At 47.9% G+C, this 25,836-nt stretch overlaps 1 protein-coding gene across 1 annotated transcript in view; it reads right to left on the bottom strand.

Moving 5' to 3' along the window:
• The window catches only part of TOX2 (TOX high mobility group box family member 2), a 131,532-nt gene that overhangs the window by 28,195 nt on the left and 77,501 nt on the right, over positions 1-25,836 (bottom strand). The window contains exon 3 of the mRNA XM_019944049.3: positions 17,999-18,244. Within this exon, the coding sequence (XP_019799608.2) occupies positions 17,999-18,244 (246 nt within the window). The remainder of the gene's footprint in view (positions 1-17,998; positions 18,245-25,836) is intronic.

The following is a 25,836-nucleotide window of genomic DNA, read 5'->3' as shown; positions in this document are numbered from 1 at the left end:
TTATTAAACAGTAAACAGTAAAAGCAAACGAACTAAAGGATCTAAAGTGAAAACTCTAAACATCCACAGGAAAAAAGGAAGAGGGATTAATACACATAAAAGGGAGGGATTAATACACATAAAAGGGAGGGATTAATACACATAAAAGGGAGGGATTAATACACATAAAAGGGAGGGATTAGTACACATAAAAGGGAGGGATTAATACACATAAAAGGGAGGGATTAATACACATAAAAGGGAGGGATTAGTACACATAAAAGGGAGGGATTAATACACATAAAAGGGAGGGATTAATACACATAAAAGGGAGGGATTAATACACATAAAAGGGGAAGTGAATAAATGAAGAAAATTGAAACATAACTCTGATGGTTGGTTTTCTGAATAAAATGAATAAAACAAAGTTGACAAACCAATAACATGGTTAAGGATGAGCATAAAAAAACCCGGGAAACTACAATACACAACTTTAGGAATATGACTGCGGTATAATCACAGGTACAAAGCCTATAAAAATTACGTTATACTAAATACAATTCAATGGTGATAACTGTACAGATCTCAGTGTGATAAACTATTCATTTTCTGAAGATGGTATATAACCTGTATAGTGAATATATAGATTATACTATAGTCTGCATTTCAATACAGAAAAATGACGAAGCTATCTCATAAAAAGAAAACTACAGAACCATTTCACTATTAAAAAAATGTAAAAGAAACATCTTAAGTTACATAATAGGTACATTAAATCCAGCCTCATGTTAAAAAAATATATGTGTGTGTACATATGTTTAAATATGTATGTATACACGCATGCCATACCCAATTAGAATATATTAATATGTACTGGGAACCCATTAATAAAATTTATTATCTCAATATACTAGGAAAGAAAAATGTATATGATCATCTCAATACGTATCTTGGAGCCATTTGATAAAACTCAACAAAAATTATGAGTAAGCTGAAAGATTAGAAATGTCTTTTAAAATATGCTAAAAAACTGACTTTATGCCAAGGGTGAATTTAATCCCCATTTAACTGGGGGAGAAAGCAAAGATCACTGGTCACTGATATCATCTCTATTAAGTGAAAGTTTGACCCAATGCAGTGAAACAAAAAGAAATGAGTTACAACCACTGGAAAGCATCTTCTCTGTAGATGTGATAGCATTTCTAGAAGTCCTCAAAACCTCAAATTCTCAAGTTAGAATTTGAGACAGCCAGATAAAAGTAAATATAAGAAATACACTGCTTTCTTATTTACCCACAAAAACCCAGAAAACGTAATTGAAAAGTTCTAACCATAATAGCAAAAATATAAAATTCTAAAGAATGAAATTTATAAGAAATATGTTGGACCCATACATACGTATGTATATGCATATGGATATATACATATATAAAACTATAAAGAAAGCAAAAATTATTGAAATAAATGGCGATTCACATTGTTCCTGAATGGGACAACTCAAGAGTATAATGATATAAAATCTCTCCATTTTAATTTGTGGATGTAATGAAATTCCAATGTAAAAAAGTATATCCAGGATTAAACCCAAGCCAAGATCAGAGGGCATGACTAAGTTGAATGGGAAACAGCAGACCACACATCATGTCACAAAACACAGTTGCACCCACGCCTCAATTCACACCCGCGGCTGTGCTGGGGAGGGGGAGTCCTGTACAACCTGCCGAAACGAGAAGGAAAGGACCAAGTACGACTTACAGATGGGCCAGTTCCCTATGTGGGTACACACCAAAAGTGGGTGATGACTCTATTTTAGCAACGTTCATGGCAGGTCTTGAAAGAGAAGAGAGCGGTAAGATCTTCCCAGGGGATGGAATGTGAGCAATTGCACCCCATCATCCACTTTGTGCGGCAGGAGAGGAGGCTGAGGTGAGACTATACAGTCCATTCTCATAACTCACGGTGGTTCTGTTCTATAGAGCCACCCCCAACACTGAATCAGTGAATACTGAACCACCACTCCTAGGAGAAATAAGGGATTAGGTTCCTGCGAGCCTCTGGTCACAGGAAATGATGATATTCTCATCAACCGATCAATATACAACCTTGTTTTATGTGTGTTTCTGTTTAAAAACACCTCATTTGGTATGTATTGTTGACTCATTAATATTGAATTCCAGGCACTGCCACTCGTGTCTGAACACACCCATTTTCTCTCTAAATAAATCACAGCCTTCTTGAGCTTAGGGACACCAGGAAGCACTTCGGCACTACAATTGGGGGCCACTTTAAACAGTGAAATCAGCCACTAAAGGCAAGAAAATGTGAAAAATGTGGCACTAAATAGACCTTGGAAAGGAGACTTGTTTACAGCATGAAGGCTGAAACAAGAAGGCAGAACATCACCCCCTGTGACCTCAGCAGGGGATGTGAGATTTGGATTACAAAGTACCACGAGCATTGATTTGGGGGTTCTAAATGAATTTTGGCAAGTGGATGAGTTGGCAAACACAGAAATCTGCCAATAATGAGAATCAACTGTATACAGAGTCACAGCAGGAGCCCACGGCCTGGCTGGCTGGTCAGAGGCCTGGATGGCAAGGAGCTGTGAGCTTGGGGGCCAGTTGTCTGGGGTACAGGCATATGGATGGAGTTATGGGAGTGGGCACAAAGTGCGATCTTTGAATCACATTTTTGCCAACCAGAAGGCATTCACCACGGGAGAGGCACTGAATGATCACGTAGACAAGATGGCTCACCCGATGCCTTAACCAACCTTCATCTCCAGCCACCGCAGAACCGGCACTGGGCACGTGGATGGAGTAGCCCAGGTGCAGAGACGAAGCTATACAAGGACCCGATGACATGAGCTCCCATGGACCAAGGCCAGTTTAGCTGCTGCTGCCTCTGCCTATCCACCCTCGCAGCCACAGAGACCAGTGCTGAGCCCCCAGCGTGGCACCAGTCCTTGGAGAGGTCAACCAGTCCTGGATGGTAAGTTGATTACATTGGGCCTCTTCCATCTTGGAAGAGCCAGTTCATCCTCTCAGGGACAGATATTTTGGGCACAGTCTGCCTCTCCTATCTGCAGTGCCTCAGCCAGCTCTCTGGGGGCTGACAGAAAGCCTGGTTCACAGGCTTGGAATCACATACGGCATAGCATCCCACCAGGGGCCCCACTTCACAAAGCCAGAGGCATGGGGATGGGCCTGTCACCATGGGATCTATGGGTCCCATCACATATCTCCCCAGGATCTGGCCTCTAGAATGCAGGAATGGCCTTCTACAGGAGCAGATGAAGCACTAGCTTGGGGATAACGCTCTGAAAGGATGGGGTGCTGACCTTCAGGACGTGGTACTTGCATTAAATTGGAGACCTCCACATGGTTCTGTGCAGAATACGTGGGTCCAGGAACCAAGGGGTGGAAGCAGGAGTGGTCCTACTCTTCATCACTCCCAATGACCCACTAGGGGATCTTATGCTTCCTGGTCCAGTAATTCTGGGCTCTGCCCAGTTGGAGAACCTGGTCCCCAGAGGGGGACACAACAGATCCGGCTGCTGCCGGGGCCCTTTGGACTTCTTATGCCTAGGGACGAGGAGGAGAGAGGGGAACTCACCGTCGTGGCAGGAACTGGCCCTGCCTGGCGGGAGAAGGGAGGTCTGCCCTGTGGGTGCAGGGAGGAATACACATGTATCCCAGGTGACCCACTCGGTGCCTCTCACCCCTCCCTTCCCCACTGCGACTGTACATGGACAGGTGCAGCAACCCGGACCTGAGAAGTGTATGTGTGAGGAAACAGACCTCTCGGGAGCAGGTAAGACACGAAAGCCACCAGATCAGCGGGGGTGATAGAGGGGAATTGAACCAAGGATGGCACTGGAGGATGAGTACTGATCACGTTTCCAAGAGCAGAGGCAGCAAGGAAGGCTGCCACTAGTTCCACTACATCTCCTTCAGGAACCGGGGTCCAGGGAACCGTGGAGATCCCGCTCCCTCGCCTGCATGGAGAAGCAGATCTGTGTGGCACAAGGAGTGGACTGTGGTGGCCACGGAAATGCACCACTCAGCTCTCCTGCTGTGAGAACCCAGCTGCTGTTCTTCTGGCTCCATGAACGTGCTCTCGCCAAGGCCACGCTTTCCACGGGCCACCCCAAGCCAGTGACTGAGCACACGGGGGTGCTGAGGCAGGGCCATCTGGTGAGACATGCAGCTCCTCCAATGGGGATTTTGGTTCAAGGATCCCCCCTTGGCCTGGCCAAACCTTTCTTGAAACTATGCTGCCACCCAAGACTCTTCCTGCCCAATCCCTCTTCCTCCCGCCCTCCCTCCCTCCCTTCCTTCCTTCCTTCCATAGATATAAAACCTGCATCACAGTCTGGAATTCCCCCCACCTCCCGCCTTCTCTTTCTCCCTCTTCAACAAACCTCTTCCATGTCTAATCCCGTCTAGCGCTGCTTCTTGGTGGAGTCGAACTAATGCAACCAGAATCCTTGTTTGGGAGAAAACTGTACTTCTTTTGACTTGTATTGAGAAACATACCAATACCTTGCTCAGGGTGGAGGGTGGACCCAAGGATGCTCAGTTTAAACCAAAGGGGCCCTAAACTAACCTCTAAGGAAGGTCCTATTCAGAGAGGAGCCTTCATTCAGCTGAGCTCAGAGGTACGTCTAGATCTGCAGGTCTGGGGACAGATGCTGAACTTGAGGGGATTATGGTGTGAGACCGAACCAAGAGGATCCAGACGCCAAACACGCCATGGGGGCAGGGATGAGACAGAGAGGTCATCACAGTGTCAGTGTGGCCAAGAGGGGTCTCGGGAGCACAGACACGTGTCAACATGATGGGTACCCCCAGAAGACCCCCAGGGAAGCAACTTTCTCTACCAATATTTGGGCAGGTAGATTTCTTGGGGGAAACTAGAAAGGATACAGAGTCCTCCATGTGGGCTGGCAGGGAAGAAAAACAGCTCATACACGAAGTGCTTAGAGACAAATAATAGCATTGTTATGGCTACCGTGCTGAGCATTTTATAAGCATTATAGAATTTAATTTTCAAAACAACCCCATAAGGTAAGGGTTACTAACATAACCATTTTATGCATAAGAAAGCTAACGATCAGAGGGGGTGGGTAACTTGCTCAACACAGCAAGCAGCTGGAGGGACTCAGATTTAAATCCAGGTCTCCGGAAGTCCAAAGCCAGTGATATTAATTTTTGCAAAGTACTAACCCCTTTTCAGCAGGTACAGAGACACGGTGTGAGTGTCCAGGGTAAGGGGCCGTAGCAGAGGCTAAGCTCCTGTTCCCAGAGGACAGTTTTGTTTCTGGTGTCATTGGCTGGCCTTTGGTCACCTGCGCTGTGGATACCTGCGTGGGTGGCAGGCTTCCGCTATGTGCGGAACCTGGGCACAGAACCTGGGCCCTACCACACTGGGGGTTATGAGAAGATACAGTTCCAGTTTACTGTGACCAAGGTTGCAATGGTGGGGACATGCAGAGAAGGGCACAGCCAATTTGCTGGCTGGAGTTAACCCGCTTCTCCTAGCAGGGGCACAGCAAGTAAGAACACATCATGTACACAAGGCAGGTGAAAGGGGGCGGGGAGGAGGAATCTTATGTGCAAAGGCATAGGGGTCTGAGGTCTGGGGTTCCCAAGCGAGAAAAGGAGTCCTGTGGGATGGAGGAGTGACCGCCTCAGGCTGACCCTTTGGGCCCAGGATCTCGGGCAGGGGATGTCGCCCTGTGTCTTTAGCCGAAGCCTAATTCATCAGGTCTAGCTGCTGCCAGGGCTGCAGATGTCGCTTGAGTCTTTTGGTCCGACAACCCATACTCTGTCCGCTCATGATTTCTGAGAATAGGCTGCTCCGATTGCCCTTAGCTGGCACACCGCACAGTCCCCCAGACACAGCTAGCAGAACCCTGCCTCCCGGTCACACAGAGGTCCTGGTGAGCCCCCGGCCCGGGTTCCCTTTCTCTTCCCCCGGTACATGCTGTTTCTAATTCTGCACAGGCCCTTGGTGCACAACGAAAGCCTCGCAATCTAAGGAGATGTGGCCTGAAGTCCTTCTGATCCCAGGCTGCGGACGGTCCTCACACCAGGGTTTCTGCTTTAAGGCCTAGCCAAAAGGAGGCATGGGGGGCTGGGACGGGTCAGGAGCCATAGGCAGAGGTGTGGATCCTCTGCAGCCTCTGGGGAAAAAGGTTTGCAACTGTCACAGGTGTGATGACATTCTCAAGGCAGACAGAAACGCAAGTGACAGTTCTGTGTGTCCTAAAACAACGGAGAACTCAGGACTCGGGTGAGGATGATGGCGATCCAGTGGTTCTGAGCGGGATCAGAATCCCCTGGAGGGCTGGTTAAACACAGGTTGAGGGGCCAGGAGGGGGCCTGAGAATCTGCATCTCTTAACCACTTCCCAGGTGATGCTGATCTTGCTGGCCTTAGGATCCTGTTATAGATGTAGATACTGCCGGAGCCCCAACGAGAACAATTCCTGGGAGTGTTGACTGTGAAAGGTTCATGGCTGCCTCCTTCTCTAAGAATTGCCCTTGGCCAATGGGAGCCTTCCTGCCTAGGAACTTACGCACATGCCCCACCCATCCTGGCCTGTGACCAATGACTGACACCACACACAGGAGTCTAATTCATGCTTAAGAGCTCCCTATGGAACCAGGTAGACCTCCCTCTGGCACAGATCTGGACACCACCTGGAATATCTCATTTACTCCTTGCAAATATCCCATGAGGAAACTGCAGCACAGAGAGGGTGAGTAGGTGGCTGAGGTCACACAGCTGATCACACATCTGACCTTGGAGCTCCCACCTGACTCTCCCCCAACCACTAGGCTCTGAGCTGCAAATGTTGAGGGCACAAGACACTTGGGGTCAAGGGAAGGAGGTTCCTGTCCTGCCTCCACCACTTCCTGCCTGTCTCTGGACAAGCCACTTGCCCTCTGAGTCTCAGGCACACATCTGTTAAATGAGGCTAATTCCATCTCCCTCCAAAGTTGATGAGATAAGGTGGGCTGTAAGATGGAATAGACTACAGGGTCCCCATCTGGCTTACTTACCAACAATAATGTAGGCAGCACTCTACAGTTTGTGAAGTGTTTACACAGGCAGCATTTATTTTTCATTCATTTCTTCACTCACTCAGTCATTCAACAAACCCGTATCGGTCACCTGCTACATCTCACACAAGAAGCTAAGCACCAGGACCATCCATCCACACATCTGGTTCTCACAGTCACCCTGTGGGGTAAATAGCACCAGCTCCACCTCACCTGAGGCTCAGAGACAGGGAGTTACGCCCAAGGTCACCCACCAGGGCAGAAGAGACTCCATACTCCCGGTTAAGTGCTACCACTTGGACCCCGGCTGCCACCATCACAGCTGGGGCCACAGCCCAAGCCAGCCGGTGTGCTGAAATCTCTCCCAGGATGCCCTTCCTCTCGAAATGCTCTTGGTGTCTCGACTTCAGGAGTATATCGATGCTCTCTTCTGGAGCCTTAATATTTTGATGAGTTTTATTTGTGCTGCTGCCTTTTATAAAGACCCCGAGTTCTAAATGGACAAAGCCACAAGATGAGAAAAAGAGGGCATGGGACTGACTTTTTATTATCCGGCAGAGCAAGGGGAAAATGACTCCAATAGATCTCAAGTTTTATGTGCTCCAGACATTCTGCGGAGCCAGAGATGGTTTCTCAGCAATGCCGATGGTACATTAAAAGCTCATTTTCCCAAACGTGGTACTGAATATGCACTCGGAGGAATGAGCCATTATACTGGGTAATATCGAAGCTGCAGCTGACGAATGTTGCTGAGATTTTCCGTGAATTCTCCCTCGTGACTCGGGAGCAGGTCTCAGAGGGAGAGGTACTCTGCTGAGCTGGGCATCTGGCCCAGAATGGAAGTTAAATGCCTGGCCCTTGCACCTTTCGCGGCCAGAGGGTCACGGCTCCGATTAGGAGCCTGGCAAGGGGTGGGGAGGATGGACACCAGAGGGCACCTAAGTGATCGTAAAACATCACAACCGTTTGGTGAATCTCAGCAGAAGAGGTGGCAATTGGGTCTGAATAAGGACATCCAGGCAGGTGTGAAGTTTCCTCCCCTCAGGCTTCTGCTGCTGTTCTCTGGCCCCTAAGGCCCAGCCCCAAGGCCACCACCTCCAGGAAGTCCTCCCTGCTACTACTCTCCTCTGAGCTTGTCAGCACTCCTCTGCTCCTCACTCCAAGCTAGCACCTCACACTTCATGCTGTGGTTACTTATGAACGTGAATGGCTTGACTCAGAGTCGGTTAAAGGGGTTCTCTATCTTGGCTCATTCACCCCCTTGCTCATTCAATAATTCACATGAAGGCTGTACAGGTTGGCTAATGGAGTGCACAGGCTGGGGAGTCAGCCCATCTGGGTTCAGATCTGGGCGCCACCACTTAGTGGTGGTGTAGCCAAGTGATTTATCTCTCTGTGCCTCTGCTTTCTCATCTGCAAAATGGCAACAATAATACCCTTCATCAAGATGAAGGATTAAATGAGATAACAAATAGAAAGGGCTTAAGTTGGTGTCAAGCATATAATAAATGCTACATAAATGTTAGCAGATTACAGATAATTTATCCATTTATTTAGAAAAAGTTCACCGAGAGGATATAGGGGTCAAACAAGGAGTGGTCCTTGCCTTCCAAAGGCCAAGATAAGGAATCTGTGACCACAGGGAGTGTGAGTGGTGCTCCAGGGGGCTAGCCATCATGGTTCTGTTCTTGGAGATGCTCCACATCAGTGAGCTGCTGGCTCTTGTCTGGCACAAGGGTTGTGGGTGAATAAGACAGCCACAGGGAGAGCCAAGCGGACACCAAGCTGAAATCACGGCTGCCATTACCCTTCCCCCTCCCCCAGGCTGGGAGCACCTCAGGGCATCTTTGAATCCCCTGTGACTTAGATACCACCCTGCAGGCAACCTCGATTCACCCCATATACGGCCTGAAGGGTGCAGAGAGCGCTGGGCTTGGAGCCAGAGACCTGGATTCAAGTTCCATATCTACCCTTTTTCTCACTGTGTGACCCTGGACAATAATCTCCCTTCTCCCATTCATTCCGTCGATAAACAGAGATTGAGGGTTACCTGCGAGCCAGGCCCTTGTTAGATGCTGGTGCCAGAGAAAAGCATAAAGCACAGAGCCAGCCTTCAGGCTGTGCCGGGCTGGTGGTACAGACGGGCATCTAAATGGCCAACCACATATTTCCATGAACTCAGACTGATCTCACCTTTATTTAAATTTTTGATACACAGTTCATCATATTTTTTGGTGGTAATTTTGGTTTATAAAAATACTGCATGAAAAAAATGACTTATCTTGATTCCTGAGTTTTTGGCCACATCCTCAAGTTTTGTGATGGAGACAAGTGCCTACACCCAGCCCAAAGGATCCAGAGAGCCTCCAAGAGAAGATGACTTCTGAACTGGGTGCTAACGCAGGAGCAGGAGTCCACCAGGTTGACAAGGGGGAAGGGGCTTCCAAGCAGAGGGAACAGCATGCGGTGGTTCTCCAACAGGGGTGATTTTGACTGGGGGCTGCTCCTAGAGGCCAGGGATGATGGGTAGAGGCCAGGGATGCTGCTAGACATCCTCCACTGCACAGAACTGCCCCCACAACAGAAACTGACCCGGCCCCTAATGCTGATAGGTCCAAGAATTGTGAAACGCCACGCTAAAGCACGAAGGGGTGAAACATCATGGCGCCATGCTACCTTGGGCTGATTCCTTGGCTTCTCTAAGCCTCAGTTTCTGCATCTGAAAAACGGGGATAAAAATGCTGCCTACTTTAGAGGGTTATTGGGAAGAGGCAATGGCACCACATTTGTGCACAGCAGGTGCTCAATAAATAGCCCTATCTTTTCCTGCTTTGAACAACCCTCAAACTTTATAGCAAACCCTTCTCAAAAGAGACAGCTTCCCTGGGTTCCAAAGAAAACTGGGACATGGAAAAGAATACGTTTTGTTCTTTCCCGACCTTCCTCTTCGAGAAAACCATGAGTCTTATCTCTCAACGGACGTGAGCCTGTGCGTAGAGAACTAGCCCGTGTGTTGGCTTATCACTGGCCTGAGTTTTAACAGGGACTGAATTTTTATGGCTGCGTTATAAACCTTTGCAAAAACCATTTTTAAACTAAAATACGCTGACAGGTTCTTAACTACTATAGCTACTAAATTAAGCATGAGGGATGGGGGTGGTGGTGGGGTGCAAAAGGAAACAAAAGTGCCCTGAAAGAGTCAGTGGAGGTAAAATAATGTTCATTAAAAATAGAAAAACAAACACACAAAAACATCTTTTGTGTTCAACTTCATACTCGTACATCATAATGGTTCCAGTAAAAGGCCATTTCCCCCTGAGATAATAAAAGAATTGAATTTTTCCTTATCGGTCATCTATTTTTCTAGCTGAAGCTATTACTCCCGCTCTGGGGTTGCTAGGCAACAAGAAATATTAATAGCAGCTTTTATTAGCTTAGCTTTTGCAGCCGAGTACCAGAATGAGAAAATGGGGAACATAAATGTGTTACATAAATCTTTCAACCTTTCAGAGCCGGTGTTAGTCTCTGTTTTCATAATGATTTATTGAAGTGATGGTTCATTTATGAGAAAAAGGAGTACAGGATAAGAAAACGGAGCAGTCCCCTGCAGGAGTGTTTGAAAATAAATAATTATAGCAGGGAAGCAAAAGCTGTTTAAAGCCATTTTTCCGAGTTTTATGAAATGTAAAAAGACATTTCTTTCGCTTATTGCCTCTAAAAAACAGGGGGAAGGAGTTTCTTATGGACTCTGCGGAATATAAAGAAACCTCCGGACTCCGGGTCCCCCCGCCCCCGTGTAGGATCCTCAGAGGCCCATTTCGGACATAAGTACCCCACTCCCAACCCCAGAGGGAAATTAGCCAAAAACATGGCAACCAGGAAAAGTTCAGGCTGCAGACGCCCTTGCAGACACCCTACTTTTACTAAGATGGATTCTTCCCCTGCTCACGCAGTCAACAGGAGTTGGGTTCGGGGCCCTCGCTTTCTTGGCAAGCAGTGGAACTGTCACTTTGCTGTTGCTCTCAAGCGCTGAGCCTTGACCAAGGCCCTAGTTTAATGACTATGCCCGTCCCCTGTCCACCCCCAGCCTCTGACCTGCCCTCCCCGACACCCACCTCTTGGACCAGCCCCACGTTGGCAACTCAGCCCAACAACGGCTCCAGCAAAGCCGACCGCAGGCAGGTCAGGCTGGACAAACAGAGATACCCAAACCTCATCAGTAAAATGAATAAATTAATAAATAGAGTAGCTTACATTTATTGAATGCCCACTGTGTGCCAGGCAACTGGGCACTTGCCTACATCTGATCATTGAATCTCCATAAGCTCCAATAAGGCAAGTAACACTACCTCCGTTTTACATATGAAAAAACCTGAGGCGCCGGGGCAGTTAACCCCTGGCTCTGGGTCACAGGGTGGAAGGTAACAAATGGTGGAACTGCGTTTTAAACTTAGGTTGGCCTAACCCCAGAGCCCACGCTCCTAAATACTGGGTAATACTATACATCAAGGAAACAAAACACACACACACACACACACACACACACACACACAAAATATGATCACAAATTCCTGCCCTGCCCTGCATTCATGCCCTTCTGCAATGTGACTGCCATTTCTCCCTTCAAGAGGTGGGGTCTATTTCTGGACATGAGCAAATATGATGCAAGCTGAGGTTTGAAGTGGTTGCACATCGGAGCCTCTTTCTTGATGCTCTTGGGAGCCCTGGGGCCATCACCACGTGAACAAGCCTAGGCCACCATGTGACGAAAAACCTGTGACCACGTCATCCCCATTGACCCCAGACAACTGCTGAGACGTGAACAGGGCCATCTGAGGCCACGCAGCTCCAGCCAAGCTGCAAGCTGACCGCAGAAGTCAGCCAAGCCAGTCCAGATCAAAAGAACTACCTTGCTGACCCACAGAAGCACAAGAAATAGTAAAAGTTCATTGCTTGCTTTAAGCCACTAAATGTTGGGGTAGTTTGTTACACAGCAAAAACTAACTGATTCAATTGTAAAACAACGACAACAACGAAAAACAAATCATGCATTAAGGGCAATAAAATGAATGAATAGGTTGGACTAGGCGGGGGCGGGGTGAGCAGGGAGAGGTGTCTCTACTGGTCCTGTGGCTCAGAAGACCAGACGACCAAAGGTTGGGGGTCTTTGGTCCCTTTTTCTTAGATTCCAGAGGGGATCCCCTGCATCTCAATTTGTGAGAATCAAATAGAGGGAGACCAAGTCTCCTGGGTGGAGAAGGAATAAGTCAGGGAAGGGAGGAGGACAGAGAGAGGAGATTGGAGGGGAAGAGTGAGAACAGAAAGAGAAGGGGGAAGGAGGTGGGGGGGGATGAATATTAAGGATCCTCCCCGGTCAATACACAGGCCCTGCCCATAAGCTCTGAGCCCTGCCCCCAGGCTCCGGACCCTAAGTCAGGGCTGCAGGCTCTTTCACGGGAACCACCTCCAAGGCAAGGGGGTGAAGTGCAACTAAGAAACTGCCCAGCCCTCTCCCCAAAAGCCCCTCCTAGGATCCTATCCAGGAAAGACCCTTCACTTGGTATGGCCCCCAGCCCTCTCTGTGCAGGGAGAAGGTCCAGCCGTGGCGAGACAATTTGGGAGAGAGCCCTAGAACACAAAGGGTCTAAAACTACCAGTCTGGCACTCAGGATTTTAATCCAAGTTGATAAGTTTTGAGCCCCCCAGGCCAGTGGCATGTGTTGCGGTGGTAGCAGGGTCTCTCCAACCCCAAACCCATATGCTTACCCAGAGTGTCACAGCTGGCAAAGCAATTATCCCCATTTTCCTATCTGTGAGTTCACCAGAGATGGAATCCCAATCTGCATTCTATAGATGGGAAAATTGAAGCTGGGAGAGAAGTGACTTATCCAAATTCCCAGAGAAAGCGGTAAACGAGAGTCGGTGCTGGAGGAGAATGTTCGAACGACAGCTGTGCGCCACCCCTGTGCTAACTGAAGCCCGAGCCTGGACCACAGAATTTTAGTGACCCACAGGGCTCATCTTAGGGAGACCCCACATTTCCCAAATCACCTGAACCCATGGCTGATTCTGCCAGAACTCACTTCCCATCGAGCCCCGTCTCCACCTGCCCAAGGCTCTCCCAGGAGTGTCTCTAGTCTCGAAAAAGGTACAGGTTCCCCAGGAACTTATCTGGGGGCATCAAGCTTTGTCCCTTCCCAGGATAACTCCTCTTCTGGGTAAGCCAGGACCGTAAGCTCGAGCATTTCCCAAGGACGACTGCAAAGTAAATTATTTCAGACCTAACAGAGGCTGCGTAATAAATTCCACTCTTCTAGTTTCTTTGGGTATTTTAGAAACTGATTTATACATACAATATCTCTCTCAAAATGAGACAATCAACACAGGATAAAATTATTGAGTTATGAAAATAGGGGTCAGATGGAGGTGCGGTGCTTTAAATTAAACTGGCAAAATATATCTTTCATACTAAATTGACTTTTTTTGTCTTGGAAATGAATGTTTAATCAGTTAAGATGCTGACGTCGAGGGAGAAGCCTTAAGCATATTTAATTTTGTAAAAGGAGCCCGCTGCTCCTGTATAGGACTCCCGCCGGCAGCCATACCTTTAAAGCACAAGAGCCGACTCCCATGCATGCTGGGAGACCACGCGGGCCGGGCAGGGGACCAAAAGGAATTGGTGGCCTCTGGCATCAGAGCCAAGAGGGCCTGGCGTTAATGAGATGGCTGTCAAACACCTTGGCCTCATCCACTGCTCCAAGGACCCCATCCTTGACATCTCAGCCTGTGCAGAGAGCACCTGAGGCATCCTGGTCGTTGGCGCATCCTCTGTGCCACTGGTGACCCTGCAGCCGAGCTGCTCCAAGCCTTGGGCACCTGCTAAAACTGAGAGGTGCGTGGTAGACAGCTGCAAGTAAATTCTGGTTTTGTGACCTAATAACTATGTTATACTCATTCATTCATAAAATACATAAACTACTAGTGTCAGGTCATCACTTCCTTTAGGAAGCAATAACCCTACATCTGAGCCAGCTGCCTCTTCTAGGGGGACAGAGCAACATGCACTGATTCTATCAGAGCATTTACTGCATTTTTGAAAATGGGCTCTTCACCTGTCTCTCCACCTGCACCAGGAGTTCCTCAAGGGCATTTTGTAGATCCAGAGTTCAGAACAATGCCTGGTACCTAGCTGGCTCTCAATCAAGGCTGATCACTGTGGTTAAGTCCAAAAATGGCCTCTTCAAGACATCAGATTCTAATCCCTGGAACCTGTAAATGGTACTGTATTTGGAAAAAAGAGTCTTTGCAGATGTGATTAAGTTAAGGCTCTTGGGATGGGGAGATGATCCTAGATTATTCCTAAATGCCCTAAGTACTTAACCATCCTTATAAGAAAGGCAGAGGGAGATTTCACTGACAGAAGAGAAGGCGATGTGACGACAGGCAAAGATTGGAGTGATGCAGCCACAAGCCAAGGCCAGCTGGCTATCACAAGAGGCTAGGAGAAGTATGGGATGGATTCTTTCCCAGAGTCCCTGGAGGAAGGTCACTCCTCCTGACACCTTGATCTTGGTCCAACGATACAGATTCTGGACCTCCATCTTCCAGAGCTGTGAGAGAATAAATTTCCGGTGTTTTTTTTTGGCGGCACGCGGGCCTCTCACTGTTGTGGCCTCTCCCGTTGCAGAGCAACAGGCTCCGGACGCGCAGGCTCAGCGGCCGTGGCTCACGGGCCCAGCTGCTCCGCGGCATGTGGGATCCTCCCGGACCGGGGCACGAACCCGCATCCCCTGCATCGGCAGGCGGACTCTCAACCACTGCGCCACCAGGGAAGCCCAATTTCCGTTGTTTTTAAGCCACCGAGTTTGTGACAATTGCTAGAGCAGCCACAGGAAACTAATACAATCACCTACCTGCTCTGAGCCGCCATTTCCTCACTGCAGTCGTTCCTGCCTCACTCGGAACTTGGGAGCATTACGTGGGAAAATGTTTGTAAAGCCTCCTGCACAATGCTTAACATCTAGAGGGTGCTGACACAAATTCCAGCATCACCCACATAGCAGCACATCCATACACACAGACACACACCTTCAAGCTTCAGCTCAGACACATTTAAAACAATTGTCTTCAAGGGTGCTTTGTCCCTCTTTGCCATATAGTCCCAATGGATGGACACGTTCTTATTTGGTTTCTTACTTGGTCCGGCAGCCTTCCCCTGGGGAAAATAGTTTGGCTTATCTTTCATTTCATAACGAGGGAATATAAAACCCAGTGAACCCTTGAAAACTCTCACTAATGGAAGAATTAAAGCTATCTGAATTTGTGAAACATCTTAAACATGCACTAGTTTTTAAAGAAATCTGGAAAGTGGCTACAAAGTACCTATTTGGACTGAGCCCAACAAAAGCATTTTCTAGGAGGAAGGATCGGGGTGGGGGGGTCATCTCTGATAAACAGATAATATCCTTTGTAATTATCAGAGCTATTATAACCAGGTGGCCCTACCAAGGTACCTGTGAGTACCTGCAGTCTGTTCCTTTAGGTAAATGAGACTAATGGGAAAACACTGCCATTGGGTTACAGTGGGAATTCATTTTTATGACTAATAATAACAATAGCAAACATTCCCTGATTGTTTACTCTCTGCCAGACATTTGTTAAGACTTTACATACATTATCTCAGATACACGTCACTGCAAGAAAAGAGGACTGAAGCTCAGGATGTGGGACCAGGATTAATACGGGTCCGTGGGATGCCGGAGCCCATGCATTTATCACTAGCCCACACTGTCTCCACTGACCACCAGCATCCCAGACCAGTGACACTGTGGACCAGAACTGCAGCTAGACGCACCCCTTATCCACGGCCCTCCCCAGGGTACACACCAGAGACGTCTGCAGGGCCCCGCCCCTGCCTCTGTTACCATAAATCCCGAACCAGGACGGTCTGGAATTGTGAGGTTTTTGTTAGGAAATTAGCTGGGCAAGCAGCTAAGGTAAAAGCGTTGTAACAAAGTGGAATTAAAACCACATGGCTGTGGAATCTGCAGGTCTAGAGAGGGAAGGGGAAGCGGAGAACCTGCATTATTGATGGGCTCGTTCCTCAACAAATGGAGCATCAATTTCCATTGAGCACTTTAGTCAGACCCTGAACAATATAAAATGTGGGGCTTGAGTTGGCTTCCTCCCTCCCTCCCTCTCTCCTTCTCTCCTTTTACGTCTCACTAGCTTCGAGAAAACAAAAGTGACGCGGCTCTCAAAAGTATACATAGAGTACACCAGGATTTTTTTTTAAGCAAGGAGATTTGGTGGTAATAAGAGTAAACAATAAATAAATAAAATACAGTTAAGACTGTTAGACGATAAACTGTATACCTGAAGGTCCCAGGCATCTGCTAGAATTGGGCCACATATTTGGCCATGACCTCTGAGCAGCCTCTGCAGAGATAAACATGATCCATCCAACATCATGTGATTCTGACGGGAAATCAATTTAGTGGCCCCTCCTCCCCTCCATAGGTGTGTTTGTGACAAAATCAAGGACTTGCTTCCTCCTGGACACAGTGGTGGGTCCAGCCACGCTGTCATGGTCCTCCCTGGAAGACCCAAACTGTCACCTGCCAGAGACATCAGGGAAGATGCTGGCTGCTGGAAGCCTTCATGCCTGCTGCGCGGATGACACTAACGATACTGCTGGAGTTCCTGGATCCAGCTATGCCTGAAACCCTTTGTCCACCCCTGGATATTTCAGCCTTTTTTTCTGCGTCAGCTCATTTGAGTTTGATTACTGTCACTTAGGAATGAACTTAAGGGTTGTGACTAGCTGTGAAGGAAAAAGCAAAAATAAACACACATCACAGTCATTCAGGAGAAGTACTAGAATTCCCTTAAGGAGATTTTCCCATTGTACAAAAAAATCTCTGCTGATCTTCTGTAGGTCTTGATTGTTCAAAGCAACCATCCATGCTGAAGAATCATACAGTTCCTCAGCATGTATTCAGGATCTTCATGATCAGGCCCTGCTAGTTTTCACTCCTCTCTCCCTGTATAGCTCCATGTCCCTTCTCTCCAGCCCAATAAAAAGAATGACCTACATGCCACTCCTAAGCACAGCATGAGGCTCCTGCCTCTTGCTTTTGTACATGCTGTTCCCTCAGCCTGGAAGGTCCTTCCCTTCCCTGGTCTGCCTGCCAAATTCCCACACATCCTCAAAACTCTAAGTCAGTAATCACCCTCTTCCCTGCTAGCTGAAGCAATACGATATTTTAAAAATAATCTGATTCTATTTATATGAAATGTGCGTAACAGGCAACTATATAGTAGATCAGTGGTTGCCTAGGGCTAGATGATGGGGGAATTTGGGGATGATGGTTAAAGGGTATAAGGTTTCTTTTGGGGGTGATGAAAAGGTACTAAAATAGAGTGTGTTGATGGTCACACAACTCTGTGAATATTCTAAAAGCTACCGAACCATATACTTCAAATAGGTGAATTGTATAGTAGGTGAATTATATTTCAATAATAAAGACTTTTTTTTTTTTTTTTGGCCACACCAAGCAGCTTGTGGGATTCTTAGTTCCCTGACCAGGAATCGAACCCAGGGCCCCTGCAGCAGAAGCACAGAGTCCTAACAGTTGGACCGCCAGGGAAGTCCCCCTCAATAAAGTCTTTAAAAAATAAAAATAAAGATGAGACTATACTATTAAAAAAATAATAAAACAAATAATACCGAGATATTATAAACTCAGCTTCAGAAATAAGTAGTGTGAGGACATAAATTTCCCTCCATGCCCACCCCCAATATTCTGCAGACCCCCATGCAAGTAACCAACCAAGCCCAGACCCTGCCCATGAGCAGAGGGTCCTCAGCAAGGCACTGACATTCTGCTCCCCATCAACTCCCTTTCCTGCTGTAACCAGCAGGAATCATGGCAGGTAAAAGGGACTCACCGTGGGCAGCTGGCCTGATAGCAGGTGGCTGTCCTGGGCCAGCATGTTGGACACCATGATGGCTGGGAGGTCCATGGCCTGGTAGGAGTAAGCAGGGAGCAGCCCGTTGGGCGTGAGGCCGTGGCACAGTGAGTGGTAGCCGGCTTCGTGGTCCCCCAGGTGCAGGAGGGATGGCTCAGGGAGGTTGGGAGGTGTTATTGGGGGGATCTCATAGTCTTCGTTGCTCTCGTTCTGGCTGTTGTAGGTCTAAAACATCAAAAGGGCATGTTGTTGAGGGTCAATGTCTTACAGCTGCAGAACAGGTTTGACAGCACCAAAAATAGCAACAATGATAACCCCTTGGCAAAGGAGAGAGGGGATGATCCCTCTGCAAGGCACACAGTCAAGATGGCCCAGTCAGACTCCTGACCCATCCCCAAATGGGTGCTTCCTCCTACTGTACAGCCTGTATACAGAAACCTGCCCTCCTGGAGAATGGGGTCAGCTCCTGTTCACCTGTTCTTCTCTGTTTTCCCACCAGATCTGGCCCCTGCAGCCCACCATGAATCCATCTGTCCACACCCACCCATTTTACAGATGGAAAAACTCAGGTCCAAGAGGAAAGCGGCCCATGCAGGGCCAGTAGAAGAGCTGGGAGTGGAGCTGAAGTATCCTGACTCCCTGCCCCATGGTCTTCCAGGGCAGCTGGGCGACCTTCTCCTATATGTTCCCAACTGGGTCCTCTCTTGGTCTTTCTCATCTTGGTAAACGGTAAAAACATTCCCCCAGGAGCACAAGCTACGAGCCACACTGGACACCTTCCTTTCCAAACATTATTTGTTCCTTTTTCCCACCTCACTGCACTGACCAGGAAGCTCCATTACAATGCTGAATAGAAATGGTAAGAGTGGACACCCTTGCTTTTTTCCTTATCTTAAGTAGCTCAATATTTTTACCACTAAGCATGATTTGCCATAGGTTCTTACAGGTATTTTATAACAGGTTAAGGGCATTCCTTTTTCTTTCAATCTTGCATCAAATTTTAATTTTATTGAATTCCTTGTCCCTGCATCGACTGAGAGTCTCAAGTGACTTTTTCCTTGAATTCAGTTAATACGGTAAATTGCTACACTCGGTTTTTCTAATGTGAAAACAACCCTGCATTTCTGGAATAGACCCTACTTGGTCACTTTACGCATGATTAGATTTTGATTGCTGATATTCTGTTTAGGATTTTGGCATCTAGTTCACGAGTAAGATGGGCCTATGATTTTCCTTTTTCATACTGACTTTGTTGGGTTTTAGTACCAAGGTTATGTTAGCCTGGGGAATCATTCCTCCTCTTCTGTGCTCTGAGAGCGATTAGACCTAGGAGAAGAGTTATGTGTGAACTGCAAGACGGATCCAAGAAAACATGAAGGAGAAGTTTCAAGGTATAGAGGACAAAGTGAGGGTGTCTAATGGACATCTGTTCAATCAGCCTTCTGGAGGGAGAACAGTGAGAATGGGGCAGAGGAATAACTGAAGAGATAATGGTTGGGAACATTCCAGATGAAGGACACCAAAGGTCCTGGTGAATATGATAGTAAATCTTACAACAGTCATAAAATATAATGTGTAGAGAAGGAAAAAAACATGAAACCACAACAGCATACGAGAAATAAATCTTCTAACATCCTTATATTCTTTGGTAAATTAAGTATGTGTATTAAAATAGCTAGGGCAGTGGAAGCCCATTACAATATCTGGTTCTTGGTGGGTAGGCTCTCAGTAAATATTTGTTGGATGAGGTCACTGAGGGGGCGGGGATGGGTAGGATTCGAATGGAGTTATGGTGGGAAGAAGGCCCACATGGTCTCTAAAACACCTGCTTGTTGTTAATGCCTCTCTTCTCGGGCATCTGTGAACCTCACCACAATTCCTGGGGAAGAGCCCTAGGCTGCCCTTTATAACCACAGAAACATGCTCCGAGAGGGTAGTGCCTAGCCACACTCATGCCCCCACCTTGGACCCAGAGCCTAAGCCACCTCTTGCTTCCTGGCTCCCTCTGCAGGGATCCTGTGAGATTATTTCACGGATAGGCAAACAGCAGGCCGGGAAGCAGTGACCCTGCTGGTGGCGAAGGGCATCCGGAGCCATCAGGAATAGGATCCAGTCTTCTGACCCCAAGATCTGGCTCCTTCCTACCACATGAAGTTGCTTCCGAGAGCTGGACCAAGCTCACAGGTTTGGGGACCGTCCCCTGCCTAGTTGCTCTATATGCATACAACCAAAGTTATATATCTCGTACTGCACGATCTTAGCCTGTCATTGCTCTCTCTCAGCTCAGTTTCCATACTCGCACAAAGGGGGACAGGGGATGGGCTCATCCACCTTTCAAGCTCCATGGCTAAGTATACACATTAGCTGTTCTATCGATATCCATGGGATTTCAATCCAGTTTGATGGGAGTCCCCCAGCTGGTGCCTGGGAGTAACAGAAGGACCAGGAGAGGGCCCAAGGAAGATCCAGTTTCTCCTGATCAAGCTTGACACATAGGTGGAAACCATGTCCTGGTAGGTCTCAGCTCTACCATAAACAATTTCCTTGAGCAGTTTTTTCAATCAGGGAATATAAATATCTAACATTTATTGAGCATATGGTATGTGCCAGGTGTGAGCGCTTTACAAAAGTTTAATGCATTTAATTCTCACAACATCGTTGTGAAGGAGGTTCTGTTATTATACAGCCATTTTATGGACAGAGACACTAAGGCACAGGGAGGGGAATTCACCTGCGAAAGTTGCACAGTTAGAAAAAGGTCTCGCTCCCTCCTCCCCTAATTTACACTGTCTGCAAAGGAAGGCAACGCTTTCTAGTCTGTGACTTGGACCCTGAGACTCTGGGTCCTAACAATCCTGAGAGGCAGTGCCGATCAAGGCCAAACTGAGGGCTTGGGTACCAAGAAACAGGCTTTGGTCCAGCCTTGTTATTGATGAGCTTGGGAAAGTAACTCCTCGCACGTTTTCTTACACAGGACCCCAATGCAATGCTCTCCCTTACCATCTCTTACCCAGAATATAGCCCCCATTGCTAGTTACTGATCACCCAGTATATGGTGGGTGGTTTATGTGCACATCATCTCTCATTATTTTTTCTCCGTAATTTCCTAGGTGTGTAACAAATGGTATGTGTCTCTAATATCCCAGCTGTGTCTACAGTGACCTCCTATGTCTCCTTAATTACAAGTGTGTGTCACCTATGATCTCCCTAATTCCCCAAGTGTGTCTAAACTGACCTGGGACATCCCTCAAATTCCCCAGGGAGGTCTACCTTGATGTGGGTGTCTCCCTAATTCCCCAGGTAGGCCTGCCCTGAACTATTTCTCTTCCAGCTTTATTAAGGTGTAATTGACATATACATCTCAAATTGTTAAACGCATCCTGTATTTATCCCCATTCACAGATCAAAAAATAATCCCCATTCACATGTCAATGTAATTGACATGTAAATCTCTAATTGTTAAACGCATCCTGTATTTATCCCCATTCACAGATCAAAAAAATCAAGATCTAGAGGCTTCGCCCAGGTTACAACTAGGAGGTAACTGGGTCTGATCCGTATCTTCTCGTATTGCTGTGACAGTAGCAACCTCTTTAAGGACCCTCCAAGCATCAGTCTCCCCCTCTGAGTCTATGTCCACTCTGCTCCCAGTGCCCATTCCCCAAATAAAGACCTTCTGAACACTCCCTGCCTAAACACTAGTATGTCTCTACTGAAAAAGAGACAGAAAGAGAGAGGTCCCTCCAAACATCTTAACATGGTCCCCAAGGGTGATGAAAATGCTTCAGATTGTATTTTGATGCATTTTGGTGCATATATGCGGGTGTTAATGTAACTTCACCTTTACGTGCCTCTCTTCCAAGACAAGATACCCAAAGGTCAAATGGTATAATTTTGTGGTTAAGGATATGAACGGTACATAAGTTGGTGAAGGGAGATGGATTGCTCTAGGGAGCAGAGAGGGGAAAGGGGAGAAATACCCCCAAGAAATCAGAAATGGCTGGAGAGAAAGCACTCTGTACCCTTCTATGCCTGGCGCCTCGCTAGTAAACCCCCCACCCCTGATGTGAATGCAACCATCCGCCCCGTCTGCACCCTCACCAAGACAGCTGAGCAAGGCTCTGGCCAAATTTCACCAGAAATCACGCTCACCAGCTCTGCGCGGGATCTTCGTGCTGCTGGGAACCGCTCCCTCCCACCTTGTTAATCTCCATGATGATTCTCCCCAGAGTAGTCCTCTAACTCCCTTTCTGCCCCTTTGCAGATGACCAGTCACCTTCTACTTCATTCACAGGGAAAACAGAAAATAGCTTCCAAAATGTCCTGACACCAGAACCACAAACCTGCCCATCTGGCACCAACTTGCCTCCTGTTTTGATGCCAGAAGAGCCATCCCTACTTCTTCCGAAGGCCAATCTCCCTACGTGTGTATGAATGGTCCTACCCCGTCCTTTCTCCCTCTGCCCCAAGGACCTTGGTCATTCCATTAACCGTTCTTGTTCCTGGCTCTTCGGCCTCCCCTCCCTGCTGGACTGACACAGGCTCAACTCTCTGGTCTTACACACCCCCCTATCCCTCTGCAGCTGCCACCATCTCTCCTCCGGTCCACACCCATCTTCTGGAAAGGGCTGTCCTCACCCATTGGCTCCCCTCCCTTGTCTCCCATTCACTCCATAGCCCACTGCAACCTGCATTCTCTTCCCTCCATGCCCTCACCAACCAGTGAGCTCCATGGCACCAGATCCAACTGGCTTTCTTTTCCAGCCACGTCTCATCTGTCCCCTCAGCAGTGACAGTCCAACGAATCCCTTTCCTTCATCTTGCAAACATCCCTCCTTTAGCCTCCAGGACCTCGTGCTTTCAGTTATCTGCCCACCTCCTTGCTTCTCTGTCTCCAGTGTCAACTCCTTCTCTGCCAGCCACGTTGGAGTTTCTTGGGTTCAGTCCTGAGTGTTCTGCTCTTCCTGCCCTACACCTTCTCCCCAGGTGGACCTCACACAGTCTCAGTTTCAACTTCCATCTTGATGCCGCATTTCCACCTCCAATTTTGGTCACTCATCTGAGTTCCAGATCTGAGCATCTAAATGCCTACTCAATGCTCCCACTTGATGTCTCACAAGCATCTCAAAGTGAACATGTGCAAAGCTGCAATCACGATGCCCCTTCCCCCAACCTGCACCTGTGTCTCCCTCATCCTCCACCCAGTTAATAAAGCCACGAACTGGGGGCTTACCTTCAGTCACCCCTCAAGTCCAATGAAACTCCTCTGAAATATCTTTTAAACCTATCCATTTCTCTCCATTCACACTATCTTGGTCCAGGCCACCACCATCTCTTACCTGGGGAACTGCAACAGCTTCCTTACTGGTCTCCCATAGCCCACTCTTGTCCCCACCAATCCATTCCCTTCATGCAGCCAAACGGGTCTCTTGAAAGATGATCATCTCACCACATAACTCCCACGCTTACAAGGCTTTGACGGCTCCCCTCTGTCCTAGGATAAAGTCCATAGAACCAAACATGGCTTGTAAGTCTTCACCTGGCCTGGCTCCCATCACCCTTCTAGCCACAGGGACCTTTCCTGCCTCCAGGCCCTCACACAGTCTGTTCCTTCTGCTAGAATGCTTTGCCCGTCACTCGCTCTTCCTTCATCTGGCCCATTCCTACTCATCCCTCCGCCATAGGTTTGGTTTAAATGTCTTCCCTGACACTCTCTAGAGTGTCACACACCCTGCATTTCTTCTTGGAAGTACTCATCAGATTTGTAGCTAACTTCTTGTATAATTATGTGTTTAATGTGAGTTCTGCTGGGACAGCCCTTATATGTCCTGTTTTCCAGCAACTGGCAGGAAGTCAGAGCTAAATAATTAGCTGGATGGGTGAATGAGCCAGGTCCTACGGCAGGTGCCATAAGCATGCATCTCACTCGACCTCCGTGACTGCGCTGGAGGTGGCCATTACGCTGCTATGTAGCAGTAGCCATTATGTATGTAGCCATTACTGCTGCTACAGGAGGCAGTACAGTGTAAGTGGTCCAAAGCCTTGAATTCTGGCTCTGCCACATACTAGCTGTGTGGCTTTGGGCAGGTTACTTAACCTCCCTGTGCCCCAGTTTCCTCGTATGTGAAAAGAAGGTAATAACAGTATATACTGTAGGGCTCCTGCAAAGAGTAAATGAATCAACATGTGTAAATTGTTCAGGACACCGCCTGGCACAGAGCCAGCCTGCTCCGTGACGGTTGTTATTGCTGTTGTTATTGTCCTTGCCAGGAGTTTCAGAGACGTTAAGGAACTTCCCCAGGGACACAGGACAAGTAAACAGCAGCTCACCCACTCGGTATCCTCACTGTTTTGCCCACCGTGAATGTTCCTAACTCCTCACACCACAGGTCTGTGCAGCACAGGGTGATGTCTGGCTTCAGCCTGGCCACCGAGATGGGTGAGGGGCTGACTGCCTTTAGATGGCACTCAGCCACAGGTATCATATCATCCCGGAAAGCAGAGTCCCAGGAAGCCTTCCCCAGACCCTCCCACAGGAACTCCCCTCCTCTCATTCCCCCTCCACAGCCTCATCTGTGTTCCCCACAGCATCCTTATCGCCCGCAATGATTTGTGACTCTTTCCTTCCCTTTAGCTTGTGTCCCCTCCCCACAGACTCCACGGGGGCAGGGGTTAAGGCTGTCTTGTCACCAACGCCTAGCACACAGTAGGTGCTCAATTAGAATGTGATGAATGAGCACATGACATGGGAGGACGCACCAGGCTTTGGGTTTAGACTTTACCTGGGGGTTTCCATATCTGCCCCTCCCAACAGACTGGAAGTCCCTCAGTCACCCGCTGTTCATGTCTGTGGACTGTCACCTTCCTCTCTACTCCCTGCACCCACAACAGGTGCTGTCACATGGCATGTGACAGTAAATGCCAAATGACTGCACGAGTCCATGCCTTTCATTTAAAAAACCAAAACCCTAACACACTGGAACCAGCCCAAGTGACCAGAAGCCTTTTCCAAAAATAAGCATATGTTGCATCAAAATATTGGAATCACACAATTATGACAATTCACTTAAAGAGGCAATTAGCACACTTAACAATAACTAAACGTGCAAATGCGTACATGCCTCCTCTGAATGCAATTAAATCCTAAACGCATGACACCTGAATACCACCCCAGCCTGCTATGGATTCATACTGTGTGCCAGTCTCTGGACCCGGTATTTCCACACGCATTCTCCATTTAATCCATATGAGCTCTGCAGGGAAGTGACTGTTCTCTCCATTCGGCAGATGAAGAACATGAAGGTGTCCCAAGTTACTCTTGGGATAACAAGAATTATTGTTGGGATTCAAGCCCATGTCTTGTGACTCTGAGTCCATCATTTTCCCACACTGGGTCAGAGACCTATTCAAGACTCATATTCCTCACTTCCTCTAAGTAAGAAATGAACCACTCAGTGATGCCTAATTTGCTCTCCAGCACGAGTGTCCTCATGAGAATATAGAAAGAGATGCCAAGTTGTAAGAGCTCTAGAAGCTAGAAAGATTAGCAAATCTTACAGGGAAACTTCTGTAAAGAGTTGTCTTTTCCTATCCACCCATCCTCTCTCAAACACATTCCAGGGACTTCCCTGGTGGTGCAGTGGTTAAGAATCCACCTGCAAATGCAGGGGACATGGGTTTGAGCCCTGGTCTGGGCAGATCCCACATGCCGCAGAGCAACTAAGCCCATGTGCCACAACTACTGAGCCTGAGCTCTAGAGCCTGCAAGCCACAACTACTGAGCCCGCATGCCGCAACTCTGAGCCTGTGCTCCGCAA

This window comes from Tursiops truncatus, chromosome 15 (genome assembly GCF_011762595.2).
Source record: "Tursiops truncatus isolate mTurTru1 chromosome 15, mTurTru1.mat.Y, whole genome shotgun sequence".
NCBI classification, from domain to species: Eukaryota; Metazoa; Chordata; class Mammalia; order Artiodactyla; family Delphinidae; genus Tursiops; species Tursiops truncatus.
The sequence above is the reverse complement of the archived record's forward strand: the minus strand, read 5'-3'. Positions and strand labels throughout refer to the sequence as shown.